The sequence below is a fragment of the Epinephelus fuscoguttatus genome, linkage group LG17, assembly GCF_011397635.1.
Source record: "Epinephelus fuscoguttatus linkage group LG17, E.fuscoguttatus.final_Chr_v1".
Taxonomy (NCBI): domain Eukaryota; kingdom Metazoa; phylum Chordata; class Actinopteri; order Perciformes; family Serranidae; genus Epinephelus; species Epinephelus fuscoguttatus.
In genome coordinates this window covers 39720005-39745801 of record NC_064768.1, presented here as the reverse complement: position 1 = coordinate 39745801, position 25797 = coordinate 39720005, and the positions used below count along the sequence as shown (strand labels likewise).

The window sequence follows — 25797 nt, the reverse complement described above, 5'->3', positions numbered from 1 at the left end:
CACCGCTGGTAAAATATCTGTGGCAGCCAAAGCAGCTCAAGTCGCTCATGGCGTCAAATTCTGAATGTTCGATTATACTTCTCAGTTTAAAGGAGCCAAAGCAGGTTACTGGCTGGAGCACTGAAATGTGACTTTGTGCATTTGCCTGAGTACAGAAACTTTCACGTTTGGACAATGAAAACAGAATAAAAGTCTAAACAGGTCTGACATTAAACATTAAACACTCACAGCCTGTGTTGCGTTCAGGCGTTGTCACGTAAATAACAAATTCCAGTACTTGAATCCGCCGTAGCACAACACAGCAGCATGTCAAGTGGGCCGAACCCGAACCAAATATGAGCAACATTTTTAGATGTTATTCCTCCCCAAAGCTGTGAACCCAGGGGAAACACTGTCAGTGGTTTGGGTTCAAGTGCCTACAGTGTGATTAGTTAAACTGGCGGTAAGGAGAGCAAATGAATTACATTCCCGCTGATAACAAGCGCTCCAGAACACAAAGAAATTGTCCACACTTGTGTATCGATTCAACGTGGAAGAAGACACACACGATATTCTCCAGGGCCGTGAACAGCACAGGGAATATCATCAACATATCAGTTTGACAGCTTGCTGCTTGTTTTGAAGTAGGAATGAACATGTGGTAGGAACTAAAAGTTTCCGAGGATGTTCTCTGTGTTCCACACAAGCGATGGACATCTACTTTTCGATTGGTGCCTGGTCATTTGCAGCTCAAACGCGTCATAGCTAATTTGCATAAAGTTAACCAGTGTTCAACTTTCAACAACTCAACAACTCAACGATGCTGCTCATCGCCTTTGCAGCTCTGGCAGCTTTTGGTGTGAACGCACAGTAAGTTTACCTCCTCTGGCAGAATTTGTATGTGTACAAATCTAAAATTCACATTTCAATTTGTCGCTGTTCTTCAACTGTAAAAATGTGCAGCCTATACATCAAATTAAAATAAGTTTTAATGTTTCACCAACTATAACGTGTGTCATACGTCGACGACCTGCTGCTTTTTCCTCTAAGTTTTGCTCAACTTCAGTAGACATGGCGACATGGTCTGGAGTCTCTCCAGCAAAGCTAGCGATGGACTCCAAATCCGAAAAAGGAAAAGTCTTGGAGGAAAAAAGAGGATTTAATAGTGTGTGGACAGATTCATTTGCTTTCACCACCAACACTGCAAAGATAAAGTACTAAATAATTATAAACAGCCCACTGCAGAGGAGCCAGCTCGTAGTGAATCATATTAACGAATGCTCATTTAGACCTGTTCATAATGCTGATGGGCTCATTTAGACTTAATGCCTGTTACCTTTATTCAAATATGTTTTGCAGCTCCAGACAGATTTCATTGTCTGACCAGTAATGGCTCTTTTAATAGGAAAGGTTGCCGACCTCTGAGCTATGGTGACAGACTCTCATTGTGGGCCCAACAGTGACCAACAGCCAATCATTGTCTTGATGTGTCAGAGCTTTAAGGCTCACAACTCAACACTTCCTGTTAACATTTTAATTTGAAAAGAAGGAGGAAGTGTGGACTTTGCATCAACAGCAACACAAAACATATGAAATATGAAATATATAATAGATATGGTAATGGATCAGGCCTCAAACTACAATATAACCACTGATTATAAAACTGAACAATTAGACATAAAGGCGTGTCACAAGCATGAAGAAGAAGAAAACCCGACTCATCGATTGGCCAGGACCAAAAACAGAAACATCCCCATCTCTGCTTCTCCTGGTCAGCACTGTTGGCTTTGTTTGTTTTTTTCTACCCAAAACGCACTGCGTTCCATGTCACTTCCTCTCTTTGGTTCACTTCCTCCCTTTGGTTTGCTGGATAGTCCGTTTGCATTTCCCACTGTAAGCGAACCGCACCAGGGTTCACTTGCAAGTGAACCGAGACCCCCAGTTTTCAAGCGCACCAGGGTTCGCTCGTTTGGTTCGAATGGGCGTTCATACCACTCCAGACGAACCAAACTATCCATGGAAGTGGACCAGGGTTTGTTTAAAGCGGACCAAATAGCACCAGTGTGAATGCGTCCTTAATTTCTCCGTAGCTGATGGACTTACACAGTTGCACAGAATCCCTTAAAGGGTTTCCTTAGTTAAGGAGAAACATTAACTCATTTACTGTGTTGAAAGAGATTTTACAGCGGTAAAAGTTTCCATGGAGATTGTTTGTTTGTTTGGACCCAAGATAGTGAAAAAATGGCAGAAGAAAAGAAGACAAGTAAAACCATACTGGTCAGAGGAGGACAAGATTAAACTTCTGGAGGAACGAAAACGAATTCAGTCAAATCTTAAGTGTAAAATTAAAGCGTATCTGTTGGGTTCTCCAGGTCGCAGAACACTCCTCTCGGTGTGTGTTAATTTTTGCATTCATCACCATAAACTCGGTCATGTTGCAGTTAAGATTGAGTCAGAGATACCTTAAGTTTTTTTAACCTTGCTTTGGTTGTTAAGGTCTTTTGTGCAACGGTTCAGGGATTCCTTAAGTATAAGACCAAGACAAGTGGAAAGTCATAAACACTTAAGTGAACATTTTAACCTTAAGGAGAAGGCCTAAAGGTGTTTTGTGCAACCAATTTGAGGATATCTTAATTAGGACTTAAGGGAAATCTTAACTTGTGTTTTGTGCAACCGCCCCTGGTCCTCTCTGTAGTTGATATATAAACCCAACCACCATTCAATGATTTCAGAACTGCATGGTAATAAATATATTCTAGATTTTTTTTCTGTTAACATCAGTCTGTGGCTCTATGAACAAACCCTTCATCTCAGGACATTACACATTACTCCTACATCTTCAGCACGTATGGTAATCATACATACAGTTGTATATCACATATCAAATCAAATAAAAGTGGTGCAGGCTGCTATGGTAACAGACAGTCTACACACGCATCAGAGTCATTACATGTGATCCTAAGCCCTCACAGACACACACAGAGCTCACACATACGCATATATATATATATATATATATATTAAGGAGCACACATGTTCGTCCTCCCACACGTGCAGCAACAGACGCACAAAACACACACGAGAGATGAGCAATGCTCGTCCATCTGGACCGCAGACTGCTGTGAGTTGTAATGATCACGGGACGATGACGTGGACACAGAGGGACACAGGGAGAGACAAAAGGGACAAGGCAAACGGAGATTAAGGTGAGAGAGCAGAGATGTGTCTTGGCATGAGGAATCTTCTCGCTCCATCCAAAGGCATATTTAATCTCTCTCTCAGCTCGTTCCACAGCAGGTGCAGAAACATGTTTTTTTCTCCTCCCTTCCTTTGTTTCGTTTGCCCTTGTTCTATCATTTCTTTTATTGCTGACCTCCCTTGTTTCCACGCTCTCAGATGCTCTGGCCGTGCTGAAAGCAGAGAACAGACACATCTGCGGAGCTTTTTCCCTTTTTCTTTTTCTCTCGCTCTGCTCTGCTGAAAAATACAAAGACACAGACCTCAGATTCGCTCTGCGCCGTCACCGCTCAGCTTTTACTCTCACTCAGAGCTACCGTTGAAGGTCTTGCAGTATGAGGTGTTTTATAGAGGCTGTAATGATGAGCTAGTGAGTGCTTCAGCTTCACTACCTGCTCCATCAAAATGGGGACAAAAAGGAAAAACCCACACATGCACATAAATAGAGAAAATAGTCCCACTGTGACCTTTATGTGCCCCGACAGTACAAGTGTGGATTGCAGATGGGGGCATTTTTCACGCTGCATGAGCACATAAAACCAAACACACACACACACACTGACACACACACACACACACACACACACACACACTGGGTTCACGCTCAGTAGGAGAGCTGGTGGTTGAATACGTCCAGCTGAGGAAGTCACCCCAACGCCATATGTCACACCCAAACCCCCGATAACAGATTCTCATTAGTCACCCAGCCTCCCCCGTCCCTCACCTGACATCACCCTCATTCGCAAAACCATCTCGTGCCACTCTCGCTCTTGCCTCATAAAACTATTCACTGATGTGGTGACATCATCTTCATGCAACCTCATGCTGCACCGCAGTATGACTACTGTGCATAAGCAACCTGAGAGTCTGACTGTTGCTGACACTGAAAACAGGAGTCGACCTCTGATTCAACTTCCCATTTACTCACTGTTGGTGAGGAGGGGACCTCAAATACAGAAATGTGACTTTTCTCAAATTTAGCAGAAGTGAAAAGGTCAAAAGGTCATTAAATAAGGCTGACTTAGAGTTAAATATTAAAACCAAATGCCAGTTGAGAGTGGCTGGAGTTGTAATGTTGGAGGCTTTTGTTTTAATCCAGAGTAAAGGCCAGAGAGAGTGTTTTAACAGCCAGGAGTCAGTCATGTCAAGGGTTGGATTAACTACAGACAAACAAATGGGTAGATGTTTGTTTATTAGTAAGTAATAACAGTAAGTAATAACAAGGTCTTTTAGTACGACTAAATGTGAACAAGACTTTTTTTAAGCAACTAAAACGTTAGCATAGATGTCGTCCTCTGGAAGCACTCCTTTGTTGTTAAGAGTCAGATAAGCATGATGTGTGCTCATTCTTCAGGGCAATATCCACGAGACTGTTTGATTCATAAGATCAGAGACTCAACAGTGTTCCATACAGGCAGAAATGCTGTTCGGAGTGCATATGACATGATTTCAATGGCAAAAATGTCAGAAAACACATGACATATGATCTGTTGTCTATAATGTATTTAATTTAAATGATTGCTCACAGGATGACACGCAAAACTACACAGGAGGATTTAGGGTCACGTTAAAGAAAAAAAAGTAGATTTCTTGAATAAAGTCATAAATCTACAAGAATAAAGTTGAAATATTACAAGACTAAACTAGAAGATTGGAAAGTTAGTAACATGGTGTAAAAAGTGTGTACAAACAATGTTGGGGGTGACAGTAATATATACGTTTTAGCAGCAGCAATAGATTTACGACTATTCTCCTAGATTTACGACTTTATTTTCTTAGATTTCTGACTTTATTCTCGTAGATTCATGACTTTATTCTCGTAAAGTTAGGACTTTATTTTCGTAGATTTACGACTTTATTCTCATAATATGACTTTATTCTCGTTGATTCACGACTTTATTTTTGTAGATTCATGACTTTATTCTCGTAAAGTTAGGACTTTATTTTCATAGATTTACGACTATATTCTTGTAATATGACTTTATTCTCGTAGATTCAGGACTTTATTTTCATAGATTTACGACTATATTCTCGTAATATGACTTTATTCTCGTAGATTCAGGACTTTATTTTCGTAGATTCAGGACTTTATTTTCGTAGATTCATGACTTTATTCTCGTAAAGTTAGGACTTTATTTTTGTAGATTTACGAGTTTATTCTCCTAATATGACTTTATTCTTGGAATAATATGACTTTATTCTTGTAGTTTTATAACTTAATTCTCGGAATATTATGACTTTATTCTCATAGATTTATGATTTTATTCTTGTAGATTCAAGACTTAGTTCTCGTAAAATTAGGACTTTATTTTCGTAGAGTTACGACTTAATTCTCGTAATATGACTTTATTCTCGTAGATTTATGACTTTATGCTTGTCGATTAGCGACTTTATTCTCGGAATAATACAACTTTATTCTTGTAGTTTTATAACTTAGTTCTTGGAATATTACGACTTTATTCTCAAAATGCAAGATTTTTTTCCTCTAACATGGCCCTTATCCTCCTTTCTACAATACAACGTCTGTTTCATAGATTTATAATAATACTGGTCTTTTTTCACAGACTTGCAGCTACAGTTTAGTGAAGTTTCACAGAAACAAATGTTGTGTAATTGTCTTGCTGATTAAATGAAACACACATTTTATTTATGATCTGGAAGTATTAGCTCACCTTGAGTTCAGGTTGTTGACGTTCTGGGACGCGGCCGTGTTTCAACTTCAGCCTGTTACATGTATTGTCTGTTTTCAAAATACCCTCCTCTCTTTCACAGGAAATGTACGCTAACAGTCCTGTCAAATTAAAAGCACTACATCCTAAAAATATCTTAAGCCTAAAGTCTAAATCAAGTCAAAATGTGCACCTTCATTGCTCCTAGGAAAAAGAACAGGGTTTGGCTTTAGAATCTGAGGTCGAGGCTGGAGTCTCTTTTTGTCCTTGTCCTGTCTCATTACCAGACGCTGTGGGTGCTGGTAAAGAAGTTTCACAGAAACAAATGGCGTGGAGGTGTCTTGCTTGGTTGGAAATGAAACACGTACATTTTATTTATGATCTGGAAGTATTTACAGTTGAGTTCAGGTTGTTGACGTTCTGGGACGCCATGTCAACTTCAGCCTGTTACATGCATTGTCTGTTTTCAAAATACACTTCTGTTTTCACAGGAAATGTACAGTTTGCATACAGTCTCTTTCAAAATAAAAGCACTACATCAGTACAACACTGCAAATTGTCATTTTTTTTTCCTCCAACAACAAACACTGTCTGTGGGGATGGACCTGCTCTGGGAGCCTCGAGTGGCCATTAGATTAGATTGGCTTCAACTTTAGATGTTGCCACTGATGTCTACACTGTGTTCTGCTCATCTGTACATCATCATTTTAATTTAATACTCCCATTTTAAAAAAAGTACAAGACTAATTAGGTAATAGCTGACGATCCGTATGTAGGTCTCTGTACAGGAAGGGTTCAGCAGGCTAATCTAGTGAAGGCCAGTGAAGTGTGGCATTGATGGGGCTAAAGTGAACATTTAGAAGTAGCTGGCAGAGTGGAGCCTCAAGTGCCGTACTTGCTTTCTTCTCTCTTTTTGTCCCATTTATGACCATAATTCATTTCAGCATCACTATGGAAACTGAGAGGCCATAATCAGCGAGTGGCGCCCTAAGTGGTGCCTGAACAAAAAGACAGTAATGAAAGTAAAGGCTGGAAAAACACTGTTGACTTTGGTGTGAGAGGGAGAACGAAGGGAATAAAGCAAGCAATGATTTTCTATTGTTCATAGTGAAAGATGGGATAAATTAAGTATTGAATTTAAGTGCAATTTAAGTCCTTGATAATTTGAGAGTTATTATCCTGGAGACAATAAATATGAGGCAATCAGTCATCCCTAATGAGCGAGTGATTGGAAGCACTTTAGTGAATAAACGCTAAAGCAGCTTCGCTCCAATGTCTTTTCATTGGTCGGGGTGATTTCAGGGCCAGTGTCGCTTTGTGTACGGCTTTTACAGCACGCTGTGTATTGTGAAGACAAAACCTGTCGGCAATTAGACTCACACACACACCAACACTTAAACACTGCCTTCATCGCTAGGCTTTCACCTCTCAGACAGAAAGAGGCTGGATACACATCATGTAGTGTGAGGAGGAGGAGGAGGAGGAGGAGGAGGAGGAGGGCGTTTTCAGGTAATGAGGCATCAGCTGGTGTTGAATTAATGCATTCTTTTGGCATTCAGGTCTTTCAGATTAGATTATTCAGATAAATGTCATTTACTATCTGAATTATTAGTTTAAACCAATGTGTTATTCAGACATGAACAGACACTAACGAGCTGTAAACAGATATTAAATGTTTGCAGTAGTATTTTTTCCCTGTCAAAAGATTGACACGCTTCTAGTTTTTCTTTAGATATTCACCAATATTAATCCTCAGTAACGTTTCATCAGGTTTGACGACATTTGTTGTGACATGCAGGATAAAGTTTGACTGATGATTCTTGATTTGATCTTAAATCTGGTAACTTGTTCAACTTGACTTTAAAACAGTTCATAAACAGCTCAGACCAACTTCATCCGACCTCCTACCATTGTATAGACACCACCAGCTTTTTTCCCAGATAATGCAGTGTAGCCCACTGAGATATTATGGACTGGTTTTAGCCATACTAGCAGGATGGCAATGTCAGTCTGTCCAGCCAGCTCTCACTCCCAACTCAACAACAAATACCACCGCTTTGTCAGTGATCTCAGCTTTAGATATCCATTCACCTTTTGCAGCCGTCACAGCTCTGCACTCCTGTTCACCTGCTCTTTTCTGCATGTCCACTCGCTTAGCTTCCAGCCAGCGATTTTTATTTCACCCTGGTTTTTCTTGCCTCAGCACTAGTTCATGCCCACCTCATCAAGGCAACTCAGTTCACCTGTTCCTCATTACTCTCAGCCAGTATATACACTCATTACCTGATTGTTCTTCGCCACTCCTGCAATACTCACCAGCAGATGTGGGTAGAGTAGCCAAATATTGTACTCAAGTAAGAGTACTGATACTTTAGAACAATATTACTCAAGTAAAAGTAAAAAGTAGTCATCCAAATAATTACTTGAGTAAGAGTAAAATAGTATTTGGTGAAAAAACTACTCAAGTACTGAGTAACTGTTGAGTAACGTCTGATTTATTTGTAAAATAAGAACATGAATGTAATCAATCAATCAAAAATTATAATCTGCAAATTCATGTATTTTAAACAATACCCTAAATCAAGGCACAAGAAACACAAATATATTCTTATATATCCTGCTGTACATACATACATATATATATATATATATATATATATATGTATATATTTATATAGATATAGATAGATATATGTAATTATGAGGTGGGTAGAGTAGCCGAATATTGTACTCAAGTAAGAGTATTGTTGCTTTAAAACAATATAACTCAAGTAAAAGTAAAAAGTATTTTGCATTAAAACTACTCTGAAAAGTACAATTCATCCAAAAAGTTACTCAAGTAAATGTAACTGAGTAAATGTAACTAGTTACTACCCACCTCTGCTCACCAGCACTTTGCCGATCCTGCCTGCTTCATCTGATTCCCGGTAAACGACTCAGCCTTCCATCTCCGACCACAAGACCTGCTTTTGCGTCCTTGGGTTCTGTTTGCTTGTGCCAGTTTTTGGTGGGTATTAAAGCAGTGTTAAGGTGGAGGGTATATTCAGGTATACGAGATATACTCACCTCTTTTTTTTGGTTGTTTGCAGTATACCCACCTATCACCAGTCCTGCACCAGGTTGGGTACCCACGGTTAACCCACAAAAAGCTGTGTAATGGTTATGTACATCTATATATAAAATCACGGGAATGGTTAAAAATGAACTACACGCAGGCGGGCAGTGAGTGAGAACAAAAATATATTTTTTATTTTTCAGAATAAAACGCAGTAAAAAGCTGTGCAGTATATGTGTAATATTCTAACATCTAAATCACTGTTATCAAGCTGCAGTTGCTTTTATTTTGAAAGTCAATGACACCAGTGTAACCTTTGACCCCGTGGTCACATTGGTCACCGACGTGGAGGACTCCAGCCATGAAACTTTGCAGCCCGAGGATGAGGTGGCAGCCTACATGGAGTTGGGATCCTTTGGAGGTTTGATGGTGGTGGAAGGAGCATGCTAACATGTTTCCTAACCTGGCAGTGATTGAATGTTTTCACCATCCAGTCAAAGAGACGTCCAATTCAAGAACGGAGAACCAGCTTCATGTGAGGGACTGGAGCCTGGAGGGGTTTGATCACAGGTGGAGGACTTTTATTAACAGGTGCAGCTTTGACTGAGACATAATGACTGGTAACAGGTCGGTTCTGGGACTGAAAAATGGATCTTTGCAGGACTCTGCTTCATGGTTGCTACGCATATTATTTTATACAGTCTTTGCTTATTAATAATGATATAAGTGATGACATTTTCCTCATCTTCAGCTGCACTGTGTGTTTAGCACTAACTAGCATGATGGAAAAATAAACTGAGATGGTGATCATAGTCACCAGATCGGCTACGATTCTACACCATTGTTTGGAATTACTGTTGGTACATTTTTGCATTAGAGATTATCAGCTTAATCTTTCATATCATTTACAACAGAGGTAATGACCACACCCTAACCCAGGTCAACAGTGGGTTGCCAGATACCCAGAACCTCACCCTCTCAGCTGAGTGGGCAGAGTGATGAAACATGGACAGACGCCCCCTCACCTTGGTGAGCAGATCGGTACCACAGCAGGACAGAGGGATGTCCAGCGCACCCTGGGGAGGTGTGTGTGTGTGTGCTGTGAGTTCATGTTCGGGCATGTGTGTGTGTGTGTGCACTCACTAGCAAGACAGACTGGCAGCTTTGAGCCCCCTATAGAGAAAGGAGATGGAAGAAAGTGCCAGAGAGAGAAGTAACAGTGGGTGAGGGGCTCAAACAGTACAGTATAGAGACAGAGAGCCCCAGAGAGGAGGAGGAGGAGGAGGAGGAGAGAGATGGATGAACCTTGATGATGAAGGAGGGGGGATAAATCCTCGATGAGGCAGGGTCTGAGGTGAAGAAGAAGCAGATGACAACAGAATTAGGGCGAAGGGTTAGAGAAAGATGAAAGAAAGATGAAAGAGGAGCTGTACTGTTGGGAGGAGGGAAAGAAACGGGAAGGGGGAGGTGTAAAGTGTGCGGACGGCTGGATGAGGGGGTTTAGTTATGGGGAAGCCTCTGAAGGAGATGACTCCCCCTCGTCTGCGCTTTTGTCTGGGTTAGAACATCATCGCTGAAGAACTCCTTGTTGAATTATGAATCCAGACACCGGCCAGGCACAAAGTCAGTTTGCCCACCTTTTTAGGCCTGGAGTGAATCTTTGATGATTTAAATCACAAGACGCAGACGCAGCAGTCTTTTAAAGGAACATAAAATATATCAGAGTATATTAGGTCTTTTTTTCATACTAAAAGGTTTGTGCCTCGCAATGACACCAAAGTTACATGTACACACACACGCACAGTCATCCCTCTGAACTAACAAGGCCGCTGAGGGACAATGACCTTATGTTCATATCACACACCCTTTAGGTCTAGATAGCCTTTATGGCCAAATGTCATTTTTCTTGCTTCCTGTGTGTGTTTAGTTTTGCTGCTCTGACCTTCTGTGACCGTGTTTGTTCACTTTCCACATCAGTGTTGACTCTGAGATTAATATTATTATCCTGACACCACGCTCCACGCTTTGGGCTTCACCACCAGGACTCTTGTCTTTGTTGTGTTTACAATCTTATAGTCTTATTAACCAGTCAGTCAGTTAATGAGTCATTTATTTGTCACATGGAATCACACAAGGAACAACTCCAGTGAAACGTGACCCCATCAGCTCCTTTACTTTCGTCATTTTATGCATCGTCTGACGTTGTTGGCTGCTGCTTGGTTGTGGTAATCTATGGTTTCTGGTTGTGGAATGATTGATCTGTAGTTGTGGGTTCAGTTGCTTCTGCTCTTTTACACATTACAATCCACCTCAGACTCAGTGAATCCATTGGTGTCATCGGTAAAGTCGACCTTGGTGTTCTTGGCTTCAGTGTCACCGGGGGATGCATCGTCGTCTGTCCACACACCTCGACCCCAGCAAGACAGCCGCATGGTTGCTTCTCCTGAATAGGTAGAGTACCGCTCTACGCCCACCTCTGCGTGGCATACATCTCCACTGTCACACCAGTCCCCACCCACCACTAAGCACACGCCTCCTCCACCTCCTCTGCCAGAGTCCCCGCTCTGCTGGACCAGGACACAGAAACAGAGCCGCCTGGTTGAACAGGATCCAGCCAAGCCCAGGTGAAACAAAGGACACTACAGTTACTGGCATCCTGCTGGAAACCGATGCATCGGGGAGGCCACCCAACCCATTATCCAACACCTGTACAGTGTCTAGCAGGGTGCTGGTTCACCTGGTGCCTCTCCTTTTTATCCCCTCGATGTTTACTGATGTATTTGAGCAAGATACTGAACCCCAAATTGCTCCTGATGGCTGCTCCATCTGTGTGTGAGTGGGTTAAAAACTGAGTAGCAGGTGGCACCTTGTATGGCAGCCTCGGCCACTAGTGTGTGCATGTGTGTGTGTGAATAGGTGAATGTGACTCGTAGTGTAAAAAGTACTTTGAGTGGTCGGAAGTCTAGAAAGGCACTATACAAGTGCAGGTCACTTTATCAATCTTCTCCTGTCTTCTCAAGCATCCTGATTTATGTACAGGTCCGAGCATAGCAAGGAAATTCAGTCAGCTTTCCCCTCTGCACCTCTGTGGATGTTTGCTGGTGAAACTGCATCACAACTGAGCCAGTGTGACGCGCTGCATTGTGTAAAATCAAACCAGATCCAGATAAATCCTGTCTCAGCTCTGTCCACCTCGTTACATGTGAAACTGTGGCAGCACGTGTGAGTGTATGTGTGACTGATGTATTTTGGATTGGTAGTGATTAACAGGCAAAGCAAGCACAGTATCTGTGATCAAATTGCTCCTGAAGCCAATCACCTCCCACCACACTGGCAGGAGTTCCTCCACTGTGGCTGGGCAGCAATTAAAATAATACACACACACACTGACACTGATGGTGTTTTCACATGGCGAGCAGCATGACTCATACTGTGTTCTGACCAGTTATGGACAGTGTGAAAGGCTATTATTGCCTCTATGTTGTGATCTGCAGCTGCAACATTTGGACCTAGAATAGCAAGTATTTGTTCTAGGAAAGTATCATTTAGCCGATCGTTATGTTAACCTCGCTACCAAGTATTAAAAGATAAGTTTTCTCAAACCAGAAAAGAAGTTAAACTTTAAGATCTCAGCGTAAGGTCCACTTACTAGAAACTTTCCAGAACTTTTAGCCTCATCTCATGGTCATCATTAGCAGGTAGAGTTTGCGCAGCTTACACGGAGATCTTGGTTATAACGTGACCAAAATTCCAATAAGAGTCGAGGAATACACTTTGTTGGAAACATTCATTCACTCATTTTCCATAACCACCCCAGCTGACACTGGGTGAGAGGCAGGGTTCACCCTGGACAGGTCACCAGACTATCACAGGGCTGACACATAGAGACAGACAACCATTCACACTCACATTCACACCTACAGACAATTTAGAGTCACCAGTTAACCTGCATGTCTTTGGACTGTGGGAGGACTTTCTCATGTTATTGCAAAACAGTCGCTAAAATATGTTTCTGAAAACATTTGAGGTGAGAAATTGGCAACACGGTAAGAGAATCTTGATTCATATTTAATCAGTAGGGATGCACGATATTGGATTTTTTGCCAATATCCAATCCGATATGTCGATATACTGTATAGCGACTCATTTGATCAATAACAGATACCAATATTGATATATCCACTTCAGAACAACAAAGACACACATCAGGAGCAGAGTCCTCAGCACCAAACATAACTGTATTTCCATTTGTTGCAATAAAACGGTTAAATCTATGACAAAAGTGTTCCTGAGTGAAGTGTACGTTAATTTGTGGGGGGAAAAAATTTAAGGTACGTGGTCACCATGTTTCTTTTCCTAAACCTAACCACAGTAACTTTTATTGCCTAAACCTAACCTCCAGAACTTTACGTCAATTACTAAACTGTACGTTAAGGATGTAAAGTCATTCGTGGGGCGAACATACAAACTTTTGTGCATGCATTTTTTTACAAGCCGCTGCTCCTCCACATTGAGAGGAGCCAGTTGAGGTGATTCGGGCATCTGGTAAGGATGCCTTCCGGACGCCTCCCTTGGGAGGTGTTTTGGGCATGTCCAACCAGGAGGAGACCTCGGGGCTGCACCAGGACACGCTGGAGGGATTACATCGCCCAGCTGGCCTGGGAATGCCTTGGGGTTCCCTCGGAAGAGCTGACGGAAGTGGCTGGGAAGAGGACTGTCTGGGCTTCTTTGCTGAGGCTGCTGTCCTCGCAACCCGGACCCGGATAAGCGGAGGACGATGAGTACGAGTACGAGATCCCATAAGAACCGTTCTATGAGAGTACGTTGCACAGTTTGACAGTTTGTATGAAGTTCACGAGTGGTGATTGACGAAGCTCCTTGGCTCTGATTGGTTGTTTTCCATGAGCTGTGGTTGATAGCAAATGCTATTCGAAACACAAGGGATGGAGGAACCTGATCTTTTTCACAGATTATCTGTCTCATGAACTTCTGTGTTGGATGTAGAGACAATTTCAGCAAAATTATTTTTATGAAAGTTACCAACTGTACCTTTAATTCAGTCGCATTGCTCAAAAGGAAACATGACTTCACCCATAGTGGGAGATACTTAAATTACCCATCCATCATGTTTGTTTTGTTTTTGGGTGGTATTCCTTTGAGTTACATCCGATCTAAAATGCTTTGACCGCCAGATATCATCTTCTCATCTTGGCAGACCGAACCATCACAAACACAATCAGAAGTTGTTGATGGCTGACGACCAGGAAAAGTTTAGAAACAACAGCTGACGGGCTTGGTGACTGTCCAGATATCACTGAAGTTTCCTTGTTCTCTCAGCCAGTGCTGCCAACTGTTTCTCTTGTAAAGTAGCTATTGGCTGCTGACAGAGCTGGAAGTATTCAGACCCTTTACTCTGGAGGAAGTGGCAATACTTAACACCTCACTGCAAGGAAATCAAATCAAACAGCAAATGGTTGTTGTAGTATTATGAGGGCCTATTACATTAGTGGATGCACACACATGCAGGGGGGTGACTGACAGCTGATGAGAGGAACGTCATGAAAAGTTGTTTTGGTGCCTGAAAGCAATGGATGGAAAAACAGGTGGATAGTTTTACAAAGTACCTGACAGCTCACACTGTTGCTGTGTGTAATGGCATCTGAATGAACTGTGCAAACATTTGTCAGGCTCTGTGATCAGTGCTGATCGCTTTGACATGGAAGTAGAGTTTGAGCGTGTGACCTGACAGCTGATTGAGGCAGCGACTCATGGCTTTGGATAGAAAATGCATCATATTTCTGCTTGGACTTTTTCACAGAAAAAAGTAAAGCAGTCATGCACAGTCTCTTCCTGATCTTTGGGCTGGATGACACTTCTTGTTTTTATAGTTAAGTTTTGCTTGTTTACAGTGCAGTTTGGCTCTAATGTACATCGGTGTCTGGCACACATGCTGATATTATTCCTGCAGAGGACAGGAGGTCGTGTGCTTTGAAGTTTTGCGGCAGACAAAACAGCAGAAGTTTTATATAGTTTATACTGAGGTTATTTTTTTATGCTAACGTTATGCCTCCTTGTTTCGTTATTGGTACTTTTTTAACGCTAACATAACTTTTTTTATGCTACTGTTACTATTTTAACAATGTTAACGTTAATATTTTTAAACTCTAATGTCATTTGTGTGAAGGGGGTTTCTTTGCTTTCAATCCCGTGTTGCTGGTCGGTGTTTCGGGACACTCACAGTTCATTTGTCACTGCTTGCGGAGCTAAATTCATGTGGTCCTGGTTAACATCATCATTATCGTGAGCTGCTGTTTCTCACTGGAATCCCGAAGCCAGGCCTCCAGGAAGTGCACTGGGCTTTGAAGCCAATTTTCATAGTGGCCAAACAGTGGAATTACAACTGACAGGTCCAGGGATGCCATTGGACCCAAAAGACTTAAATTGTGACAAGGAGATCTGTTATTCAGTAGATGCATTTTTTTAGAGCGTCACAACCTGCAAAAAATGATTGTTTTATTTTTTTTTTTACAATCAGAATTTGATCCATTCAGTCCGCCAACACTTCATAAGTCTAGAAGAGCTGGACGATTAAATCATTTAATCCTCATTTAAGTTAGCAGAGTTCCAAACTGGAGGAAGCTATCAGGAGTATCTAGTGTGCTTGCTCTATGGGCCCAACGATCTGTAAGCAGCAGCAATCATCCGGGTAAATTTACACTTGGCAGTTGAATATTTTTGGTTTCACTGAGCAACTTTTATAGGAATGAAAAGGGTCCTACCACCAACGCTGGTATTATGCCTTATATATCCATAGTCTGAGCCACAGACTGTATAATAAAGATTGATGACATGACAGCTCCCCAAAAACAAAGCCAAAACATCTTGATTGCCCCCTGGTGGCTGGCTGCAGTATAGCTCATAAACCCTGCTCCCGATCATGTCCCATTCAAACATGGAAAAAGGTTCGGTTTTAATTTGCTAATAGATGCCATAAAAAGGGGGTTTGATGTCATGATTGACAGCCGTGTGTGACATCAATGTGCTTGTGATCAGTTGCTCTGCTCACGATCGGGTCCGATGGCAGGAACTTGAAATCGCGGAGATCCCCACTGTGCAGACTCTGGCTCCAAATGACGTCACTGGCTCAAGATAGCAGTAGCAGCAGTAGCCAAATATTCTTGCCTCACTTTTGTACAATGGGAGGAAGTGGAGGCGCTTTGTCCATCTTTACAGGCAGTCATTGGTCTGAGCTGACTCAGGCTGAGACTGGTGTGTGAGGTAAGTTTTGAAAAGACAAGGACAAGTGCCACGTCGGGAGCTCATGTTCTCATGTTCCCAGCCCATTGTCCTCTTAATAGAACTTATTATAAAGACTTTTCAAAAGGTTTTTTGTTCTCAACATTTTTTCAAGGCCTGTTTGTTGAAATCACCCACTTCAAGCTAACTCCTTGAAGCCTACGCCTACAACTCTTTTTTACTTCAGACACTCACTACTACTGTCCTTGTCCCAGTATACAAGCACAGGAGGGGGTCGATATACTGACCCAAGTATGTCAGACTCCAGTACGATAGGTGGAGATATGCCTCCTTTCAGCCTGTTAGTATTGGACCTTTTTCCTGTTGACCTATTACGTCACAGACCAAACAACTGAGTGTCGTCCAGCTGTTCTGTCACTTTTGTGAAAAGGTTGCTGTTCCATGTTTTCCTCCCATCCATGTATTTTAAAATATTGAACTCTTTCAGCTGACACAGCGTGATCTGTGTCTGTTCGTCCGTCCAAAAATGCACGGTTCTGGATGTAGATTTCCGCAGGTTGTCACTGGCAACATGGCGAAACCGTCATTTAATGCTTTCGATTTCCAGGGTGAAAACTTTGGAGCATGTCCAGAGCTCCTCGGCCAATTTGGGTCTGATTGACTGTATACATGGGGGAGTAATGCGATTCCCAATCACATTATCTGGGTGTGTTAGTTCCACTTTGAGAAATTCGATTTAGTACAATTTCAGTCGGACTAACATGTTTACATGGATTTTAAAAGCCTGGCTTTTGTCGGACTGATACAATAAATCCATTTTCTCTGATGTCATGTAAACGCACTGACTGATATCTCCAAAGGGGCTGAATGGATTTTTACTATTTCACTAACAAAGACCACGCCAACGTAGATTGCATATAAACAGTTTATTGGTTATGATGGATTAAGGAGAGCTTGGATGTTGAAGTAGCGGTCTGGAAGAGGGATGCAGGTAATGAGGGAAGGGGTTAGGGTTTGAGGGATGGTGGGATGAGGGTTGTTGGATGAGGGATGCATGGAATGGGAGAAAGTGGTGGGGAGGATGTGGGGTTTAAGTCTGGATGGATGGATTGGTTTGGTGTAATCGGCTGGTGGCTGCAAGACTGGGAGGAACCAGGTGGGGTTGAGACTCTGGGTGGGGGAACTGTCTCTCACAAGCTCCTGGTGTGCGAAGCCCCCCGTTTCTTGTATTCAGACAAGGACAGAAGTAGAAAATAGTGGGTCAGGGAGGGAGGGATGTGGAAACAGAGTCAAAGGATGAGGTGGGCTTACGTACTCGTAGAACAGAAATGAATCCGTCAGAGGCATGGTCTTTGTTCCTGAAACATCATTTAAACTGCGTTTGAAATGACCATTTCTTTTCAGTCTTTTTTTTTTTGGGTTTGTTTGTTTTTAGTTATTTGAACTGCATAGATAGCCTTGGCCAATCTCTTACAATTTTAATATTACAATATTAAAAATAGGTGTGTGCGAACTGTAAAAAATATTTAGGGGCACATGTGCGCATAAAAAAAATCAGCCGAAGCAGCCTATATTTTTGTCAGTAAAAAAAATATGATAATCTAACCGCAAATGTTGGAGGAACACCAGCAGCCTTCCCTCTTCCCCGTGTGACATGGTTATGGGCGGTTTTCCAAGCCACTGTCGGCACAATGAATATAAGTCCCACTGTCTGCAGCGTGGAAATAAGTCAAAGTGTGGCGGAGACAAGGGACTGGGAAAAGCGGCGGACCTCCGGGGAAGCCTGCTCCGTTCTCCCCGCAGTTAGGGACCGTTGGCCACGGTACCGCTGCTGGGCAGGGTGGAAATAAGTCCTGCAGTCCTGAGTTTCAGAGGACCTGGAGAATGTTTTAGGACAGTAATAACATTATATAAGATAATCATATTGCAAAGATAATATATATAAGATAATAACATTAACGACAAAATTAAATTGCAATGCTTTTTCAAAACTTGATGATTTTACCTTTCTGTACATTTTGTATACAAATACATTAAATAATTTTTGCATCACGTTTATTATGGAAAACACATTATTTGATCAATTTACATTGTGCCCCTAAAGTTCTTTGTGCGCTCCTTACTTTTTCAACTTAGGAGCACGTGCTCCTTGGGAAAAAGGTTAGCGTCAAGCCCTGAGAAACATGCTCAAGACTAGGGTCTTGGGAACACCCTGTGAACACAAGGATGACCCTGCCACACCCAGTACAATGCCTGCCACATGGATGTAATGACAACAGGAATGCAGTAATGTATAAATATAAAATAGCATCAAATTTAAGTACAGTTTGTTGCAAATGTCACTTTTCACCAGCTCAAAAACTGTCTTCAACAGTTGTCACATGATGTCTGCAATTATTACTGACGCAACTGTCGAAGCCCCTTCTTGACAAAACCAGCAACAACAGAAAAGAAGAAAAACTGCTCCCCATCATCCAAAAAAGCATCCAAAGTCAGAAAATACTGCAAAATACACCAGTGTCTGTGTCACAGTAAAATGCTGCTCACTGGTTCACCTGAAATAAAACACTCTTTCAGCCATTTCATTACGAACAAGATGAAATTGATTTTCTCGCCTTCAGGAAACGTTTGAAGCAGACCTGGATGTAATATAGTGTTGAATTATAGACATCCGTCTATAAGGTGCAGTTTCTTGCTTACACACACACACACACACAAAATGGTGGGATGGTGTTACGCTGTACGAACCTTTTACACCTTTTTCCCTTTCTCAGCTCAGTTAATGGTCTTATCTAACAGAAATCAAGACAGGCAGGAGGGAGGGTGATTCAAACCTCTCTGAGAGTGTGTGCTACCGTCACAAGGTTGAGTCTGCTTAGATTGCTCTGATCAATAATGCAGAGAGGGAGAGCACCGTCTCTGATTCAGATGACTCACATGGATACACTGGAACAAAAGACAGACTAGGAGACAGAGAACGAGGACAGGAAAAGACGAGAGATCAAAAGTGAGCAGACCGAGCGAACAGGAAGCAGAGAAACTAGTGTGACGAAGAATCACTGAAACACACAAAGATAGTTTCAACATAATTAGTATTCCATTAGGACACAATGAGCTGAATATTAATGACTCTGTTATCACTGTGTGAACTCACTAGGGCGACCCACATGCTGCTAAATGGTAAATATTCACTTTATTGTTTCTCTGTTGGGTTTTCATCCCGACACACACACTCACACACATCATTTTGATACAGCATTGCATGGCCACATTGGGACACATCATGTAGAGACAAGAAAGGAGTCTGCTACAACTTTGAATTCCTACCAGAATATTGCTTCATGCCCACAAGAACATGAAGCAACATAAGGGTCATTTGAAGAACTCAAACTTGCTCACCTTTTGTCATCTAGGCTACATTCACACACACACACACACACACACACACGCAACAGGGCTAACTGCTAGCATCACACGGCTAATGCTACCTATCGATAATTGACAGAATTGACAACAGAGTCGAGTCCTTTCAGTGTCTGGGTGAGTTTGTTGGAACCGTTTAACGGCTCAGTGTTGGAAGTTAGCTGCTGCTGCTGTGTTGGGTTTTGCTCACTGGGCAGCTGTTGAACTGACCTTTCTCCAGGCGGAAGGCGGTGCCGAAGACATCTGCAACAGATCTGATCTGGCAGGAGTCGGGACAGCCCGGGATAAGACCCCTGGTGCAAAATGGATCGAATGCAGGCATTGTTACTGCTCGGCTGATATTTTAAAGGTTGCAAATACCAATACCCAGCTCTAAGCACATGGCTAAATATTATGCTGATAATGAAGGTCTGATGACATCATTCTTCGTAATTATTGTCATGCGCTTCTGTTAGGGAGAGTGCTGCCAAATAAACCCTTCGTAACAATGGGCAGTCCCCTTCTTGACGTGACAAAGATTCATCCAACTTCTGTAGCAAATCATTCAGGAGGTGAATGTTTGCACCGTTATGTCATTCTTCCTTTTTACCCAAAAGTCTGTGTCTCAAAAATGTGACCTTACATTGTTGTTAATGTGCATGTATGTGTGATGTTTTTGGTTGCACGTGAAGCGTTTCAGTGCAGAGATCTGCTCACACTGCTGTCACACATGGGTCACTCCAAATATGACTGAACAGTTTGGGCAAAAAGATCGGAGCTCAAGAAAAAATTGGTCATGTGAACGTAGCCTCAGTCAAAAGGCAGAATGATCTGCAGCTAATAACTTGAAGTTGCCCAAATTCTTACTTTCTTTATGATGTTACTGCGCCCAAAATGTGAGTATGAACTATTCACAAAAGCAGTTTAAATATCAACTTGATGGAGTTGATAGTTTTGTTGCACTCCTCCTTCTCTGCAGCCCCCTCTGTTAATTTTCTTCAAGGATTTAAAAGTAATTCTTCACCCAAATTTCCCAAAACACTCCTTCCCGTCGGCTGGCAGGTGGCTCTAAAATGTTTTCTCACTGACAACAAACAGCAGCTGAAGTCAGCCCAGATTCGTGACAGTCTTCATGCACGGTTCAATGATGATGTCAAACATGCAGAGCAGGTGCACTGGCTCGCTCACAGCAGAGCACCAGAGCTTTTCATCAACATTTCATCATTTATTTGTATGAATTATTATATTAGTAGAGCTCCCAGGTAGGTCACCAAAACAATTACATTCTCTGTTAATGAAAATAAAGTGGCTGTGGCTCAGGAGGCAGAGGGTTTGCCTATCAGTCCCTGTTCCCTTCAGTCAAAGTGTCTCGGGCAAGATAGAGAACCCCCAAAACACCTGATGGCTGTGCAAGCTGAGTGTGCACCTGATGAGCAGGTGGCACCTTGTATGGTAGCCTCAGCCACCAGTGTATGAATGTGTGTGTGAATGGGTGAATGGCAGAGGTGGGACCATGACATTGTTTTGCAAGTCGAAAGTAAGTCTCAGACTTTGCTCTGAAATCCCAAGTCAAGCCCGAACACAAGACTGACAAGTCCCAAATCCTAAACTTTGAGTCCTAAACATGTCATGATGCGCTCTTCGCTAATGAGTAATTATAAATTAAATTTACAAAAATCACAAATATTCATTCATCTTCTAACCGCTTCATCCTCTTGAGGGTTGCGGGGGGGCTGGAGCCTATCCCAGCTGACATCGGGCGAGAGGCAGGGTTCACCCTGGACAGGTCGCCAGACTATCACAGGGCTGACACATAGAGACAAACAACCATTCACGCTCACATTCACACCTATGGACAAATTAACCTAGTCCCCAATCTGCATGTCTTTGGACTGTGGGAGGAAGCCGGAGTGCCCGGAGAGAACCCACACTGACATGGGGAGAACATGCAAACTCCGCACAGAAGGGCTCCCACGCCCGGGATCGAACCGGCAACCCTCTTGCTGTGAGGCGAGAGTGCTAACCACCACACCACCATGCCGCCCAAAAATCACAAATAGGTTTTTAAAATTAATATTTATATGCCAAAACATGTTTGTTGGAAATTGTTGCATCTCCATTTCTAATTTTTGACCCACATGTTTTGCATGCTGTAGATTTTATACACCAGTGAAATATTTTTGATATCATTTTTACCATCTGGCACTCAGTAACGTCATACCATGAGGGAGCAGACAGGAGGCGATGTCAGATGAGCAGAAGGTCCAGTACCAGGCGAACACACAAGGTAAGCCAACACACCTGTGAGGAGCCGGCTGTAGGTAGGTCTGAACTGGCGAGGAGTCGAGGAACCAACGATGATGATGAGTCAATCCCGCGGTGCACACACAAAGGCAGAATGTGCAGCCACGCGGCGAGGTAATCCTGGCACAGGAAAGCAGCAGAGCAGGTAAACTCACAACGGAGAGCTGACTGGCTGTTCCCTCCACACAGCTGAAGGGAACAGGGGAACAGAAACCAAGAACGTAGAAGCAGAGCTCTTAGTCAGGAACAGAAGGCCGAGTGGTTTACTGGGGAGCAGACGAAGCAGGAGAGTCAGAGACAGGCGAGGTCGGCAACAAGGAAGCAGTCCGGGAATAAACTCTGGAAAGTCTTGCTTGAAGTGACAAAGAACAATCTGGCGACAAGAGTCTGTGGAGCTGGAGTCTTAATAGTAACAGGGAGTAATGAGGCACAGGTGAGCAGAGTTGGCTTGATGAGGTGGGTGTGGTGGACCGGCAGGAGCGGGAGATGTGTGGACGGGTGATAGGCTGGCAGGTAGGCGTGTTGGAGAGGCAGGGAGAGTGGAAATCTACTGGGAGAACTGAGAGAGAGGCGCACTGTGACATTTGTGTTGTAAAGCACTTTAAATGGTTGATAAGGCTAGAAAAGTGCTTTACAAATGCAGTCCATTTAAAGTGTTTATCACTTCACTTCCCTTCATTTATTGTCACACGTGTGTAGGAGTCACAGTCGTGGTTTGAAAAGTATCTATGAACTTGAAAACCTTGGAAAGCCTTGAATAAAAGACTTTATTGTACCCAGCAGTGAATCTGAGCCGGCCACAGCCACTCTTGTGCAGGAAGAATGGAACTACAAATCTTTCAAGCCTTCAGGAATAAGTGTTTCATTCTCCAGTGATAGATTTGGGGTGATGCATCACTTTAAAACCATAAAAAAAAAAAATACTCAGCAGGATTTTGACAGAGGTGGATGTGAAGGAGGCAGAGGCGTTCACCTTCAGTGCACCACAGCACAAAATATTCAAATATTCCAACAATGGAAAGTTGATATTTGAACAGCCTTGGGAAAAGTTTTCATTTGCTTTCAAAGTAATTTTTAGGTTCTAATGAGACGAGGAAAGCAGCTGTGGTTTCAACTTTCATTTTGGTGTGCAGCTACCGTATCTCTGTATGCAGGTAATCATAGCAACTGTTCAAGAGGTTAAGCTGGTATCTGTCACAGCGGGACATCACTGTGTTATTGATGAACACTGCTGGTTGCTAGACATCTTACCGAGCACTGTCTTTTGATCCATAAGCCAAAGGTTTTGTGAAATATGTTTAGAACAAACACACAGTGGATTCAGACACAGAGTTTGCGGCTCAAATCCTGATGGACCTCTGCAGACGAGCCACTCATCCTTAGAGGACAGGGACTGAGAAAGAAATAGTTTTCTAGAAGAAGTGTGTCACAGGAGCAGTGAGCTCTGTCCAGCCTGCCAGGCCAGCGGTGGGCAGTTACACAGACACATACATTTACACACAAACACCAAAAACACTTGTGAGTCACCGTGCCTCCTCACTGTCTGTCTATCGCCCTGACCCAGATACAGTAGCTGAAGGAACAGAGGGGGCGGGGGAGCCCTGCATCCACACAACAGGAACGAGAATCTCTCTGGGTCGTGTACATTATCATGGTGCCTGAATTTAATTTCAGGAGCAGCTGCATCGACACTTGTCTCCTTTCACTGAAGCCGCCTCTCAGTCGTAGATTTTTCACACTGCAGAGTGAATGTATGTCTCTGTGTGTCATCGTCTTTTTTACACCAAACCTGATTTGAAGTTTTAACCAGACGCTGACTTGTCCGGGTTTCTCAGCAGCTGGGGAACATGCAGTAGGGATGAATACAAGCAAACGTAACAGGCTCATCTAAGGACTATTTGTAGGGCGAAGTTGGCACACAAATGTGAACTGCTAAGAGCGGTTTCTGGTGCTTCTGAGCAAGAAGGTCCCTCTATTTCCTCTGATGTGGACTCCCTCCTGGGATTTTGTTATTAGACCTGTGCATCATTTCATTTAATAAAGAGTAACTGAAGATTAAAAAAAGCAGTTTGTCTCCAGTCTCATACTTCTGTTCTAGACAATTAATATTTTGAGTGCACAAGTGCACAGCACACTGCATAGTACAGGAAAATGCACTGTGCTAGTGGTGCACTCAAAACGGTCCAAAAGTTAAGTGTGGAATGATGAACATTTCTCATCCTCAACAGATGGTATCTTTGTGTTGACATGGCGGCTGGGGACAACAAGAAGCCTGAGTTTGCTACAGTGAACACCGCCGCGTTACACAGATGTTATTTATACGTGTGTTTTGCTCTAAGTACCAACACTGTTGTCGAATAGAAGCTGATAGGTCAAATGTTGCGATAATGCTCCACCGTCCAATTGCAATTTGCTGTTTCAAAAAGAGGACAAAGAAGATGTGGCTGAAATTAAAGAGAAAAAAAAAGCCATCATCACTGCCAGTGAGTGCAAAATGACAGTGTGCGATTCGAGACAACACTACCTTGTTGAAATTAGTGCATCACACAAGAACTACGTAGTGTACGTATATTACAGGGTCAGTCATACAGCAGTAACATGTGTAACACAGTCAAATGTACATTTGTAATACTAAGTATTATAGTTACACAGAATTAGTTTCAGTTGTTATTACCTGACCCTCTCAGGCCTCTGTAGTCAATATGTGGAACGTCTGATACTCAATTTCTGTACGTCTGCGCTCACCTTTGGAGGTACCCCACCTATACAGGGGTGTCTCCCTCTTTACCTCTCCTCTTTTGCTGTTGTGCTCTGTGGGAGACGTAGGCAACATTGCTCCTGTATTTTAGTGCTGTTAAGCTGTTTATAAATTAATTTTAAGCTAACATAATCCCGTGTCACTTAATCTGTGTAGGGACTCGAGTTTATATGGTTGTAATAGACGGAGGATTTTGTTTTTACCTCTTGTTGTCAGGAATAAACGGAGATCGCCTCCAAAGAAATCCACGGTCTGGGCCTCTTCATGTCAACACAATGCAGACAACACTAGAGTCCACTGGTTACACATTGTGCGCTACGTTGAAGTGTACTAACAGAAGTATGCGATTTGAGACACACTCAATCTCTCAGAGCTAGCTGTCTGTTAACTGCGCGAGCTTGGTCAATACATGCACGCAAACCACAGTTGAAAATGTTTTACTGGGGGCTGGGTTATGCACTGGACTTTATCTTGGTCACAGCATGGATGTATTAAGAGACCTGGATACATCGCTGATGTTAGGATCCCATTCATTCCTAAGAAAGTTGCTCAGTTTCACATGAAGCCTAAAAAGCTCTATCTCCATAGTATGAAATTACTTGCACAATCGACTGTCACATTAGTGGGACCACAGAGCAAGCACACTAGTGACCTCCACTGGAAGAACTGGCTGCTTCGGATTTAGTGCTCTGCTAACTTGAATGGGGATAAAATGATTTAATCTAGACTTAAGAAATGTTAATAGATTGAATTGATTAAGTCCTGAGTGTGAAACAAGACATTTTATGGGGGTTGTGACGCTGCAAAAAAATGTACTCACTGATTTATAGACATTTTATTCCCAAGGTAAGTCTATGGGAAAATGTCTTTATGGGCCCAATGGCATCACATGATGGACCTGGGAGTTGTAATTCAATGATGTGGCCACTAAGTTCATACAGACACTTTTACTTCCTCAGGTTTTATACACCAAAGTTTTTATCAGTTCTTTTGAAAGTTGTTAAAGCACTTTTTAGCACTTTATAAATAAAGATTATTATTATTATATTATTATTATCATAGCCAATGAGGTTTGAGATTGCATTTTGGCCAATACATTCTGCCTATTGTCATGTCCACACAGACTGTTCACCTGC

At 42.5% G+C, this 25797-nt stretch overlaps 1 protein-coding gene across 3 annotated transcripts in view; it reads right to left on the bottom strand.

The window, feature by feature from the left end:
• Positions 1 to 25797, bottom strand: part of irx1b (iroquois homeobox 1b) — a 143714-nt gene that overhangs the window by 90541 nt on the left and 27376 nt on the right. The window contains exon 3 of one of the 3 annotated variants that reach the window (XM_049602075.1): positions 21821 to 22453. In XM_049602075.1, coding sequence (XP_049458032.1) covers positions 21821 to 21823 — 3 coding nt within the window. In that variant the 5' untranslated portion in view covers positions 21824 to 22453. Of the gene's footprint in view, positions 1 to 19830; positions 19914 to 21820; positions 22454 to 25797 lie in introns of all 3 variants that reach the window. The other 2 variants (XM_049602076.1, XM_049602074.1) reach the window with 2 other exon arrangements.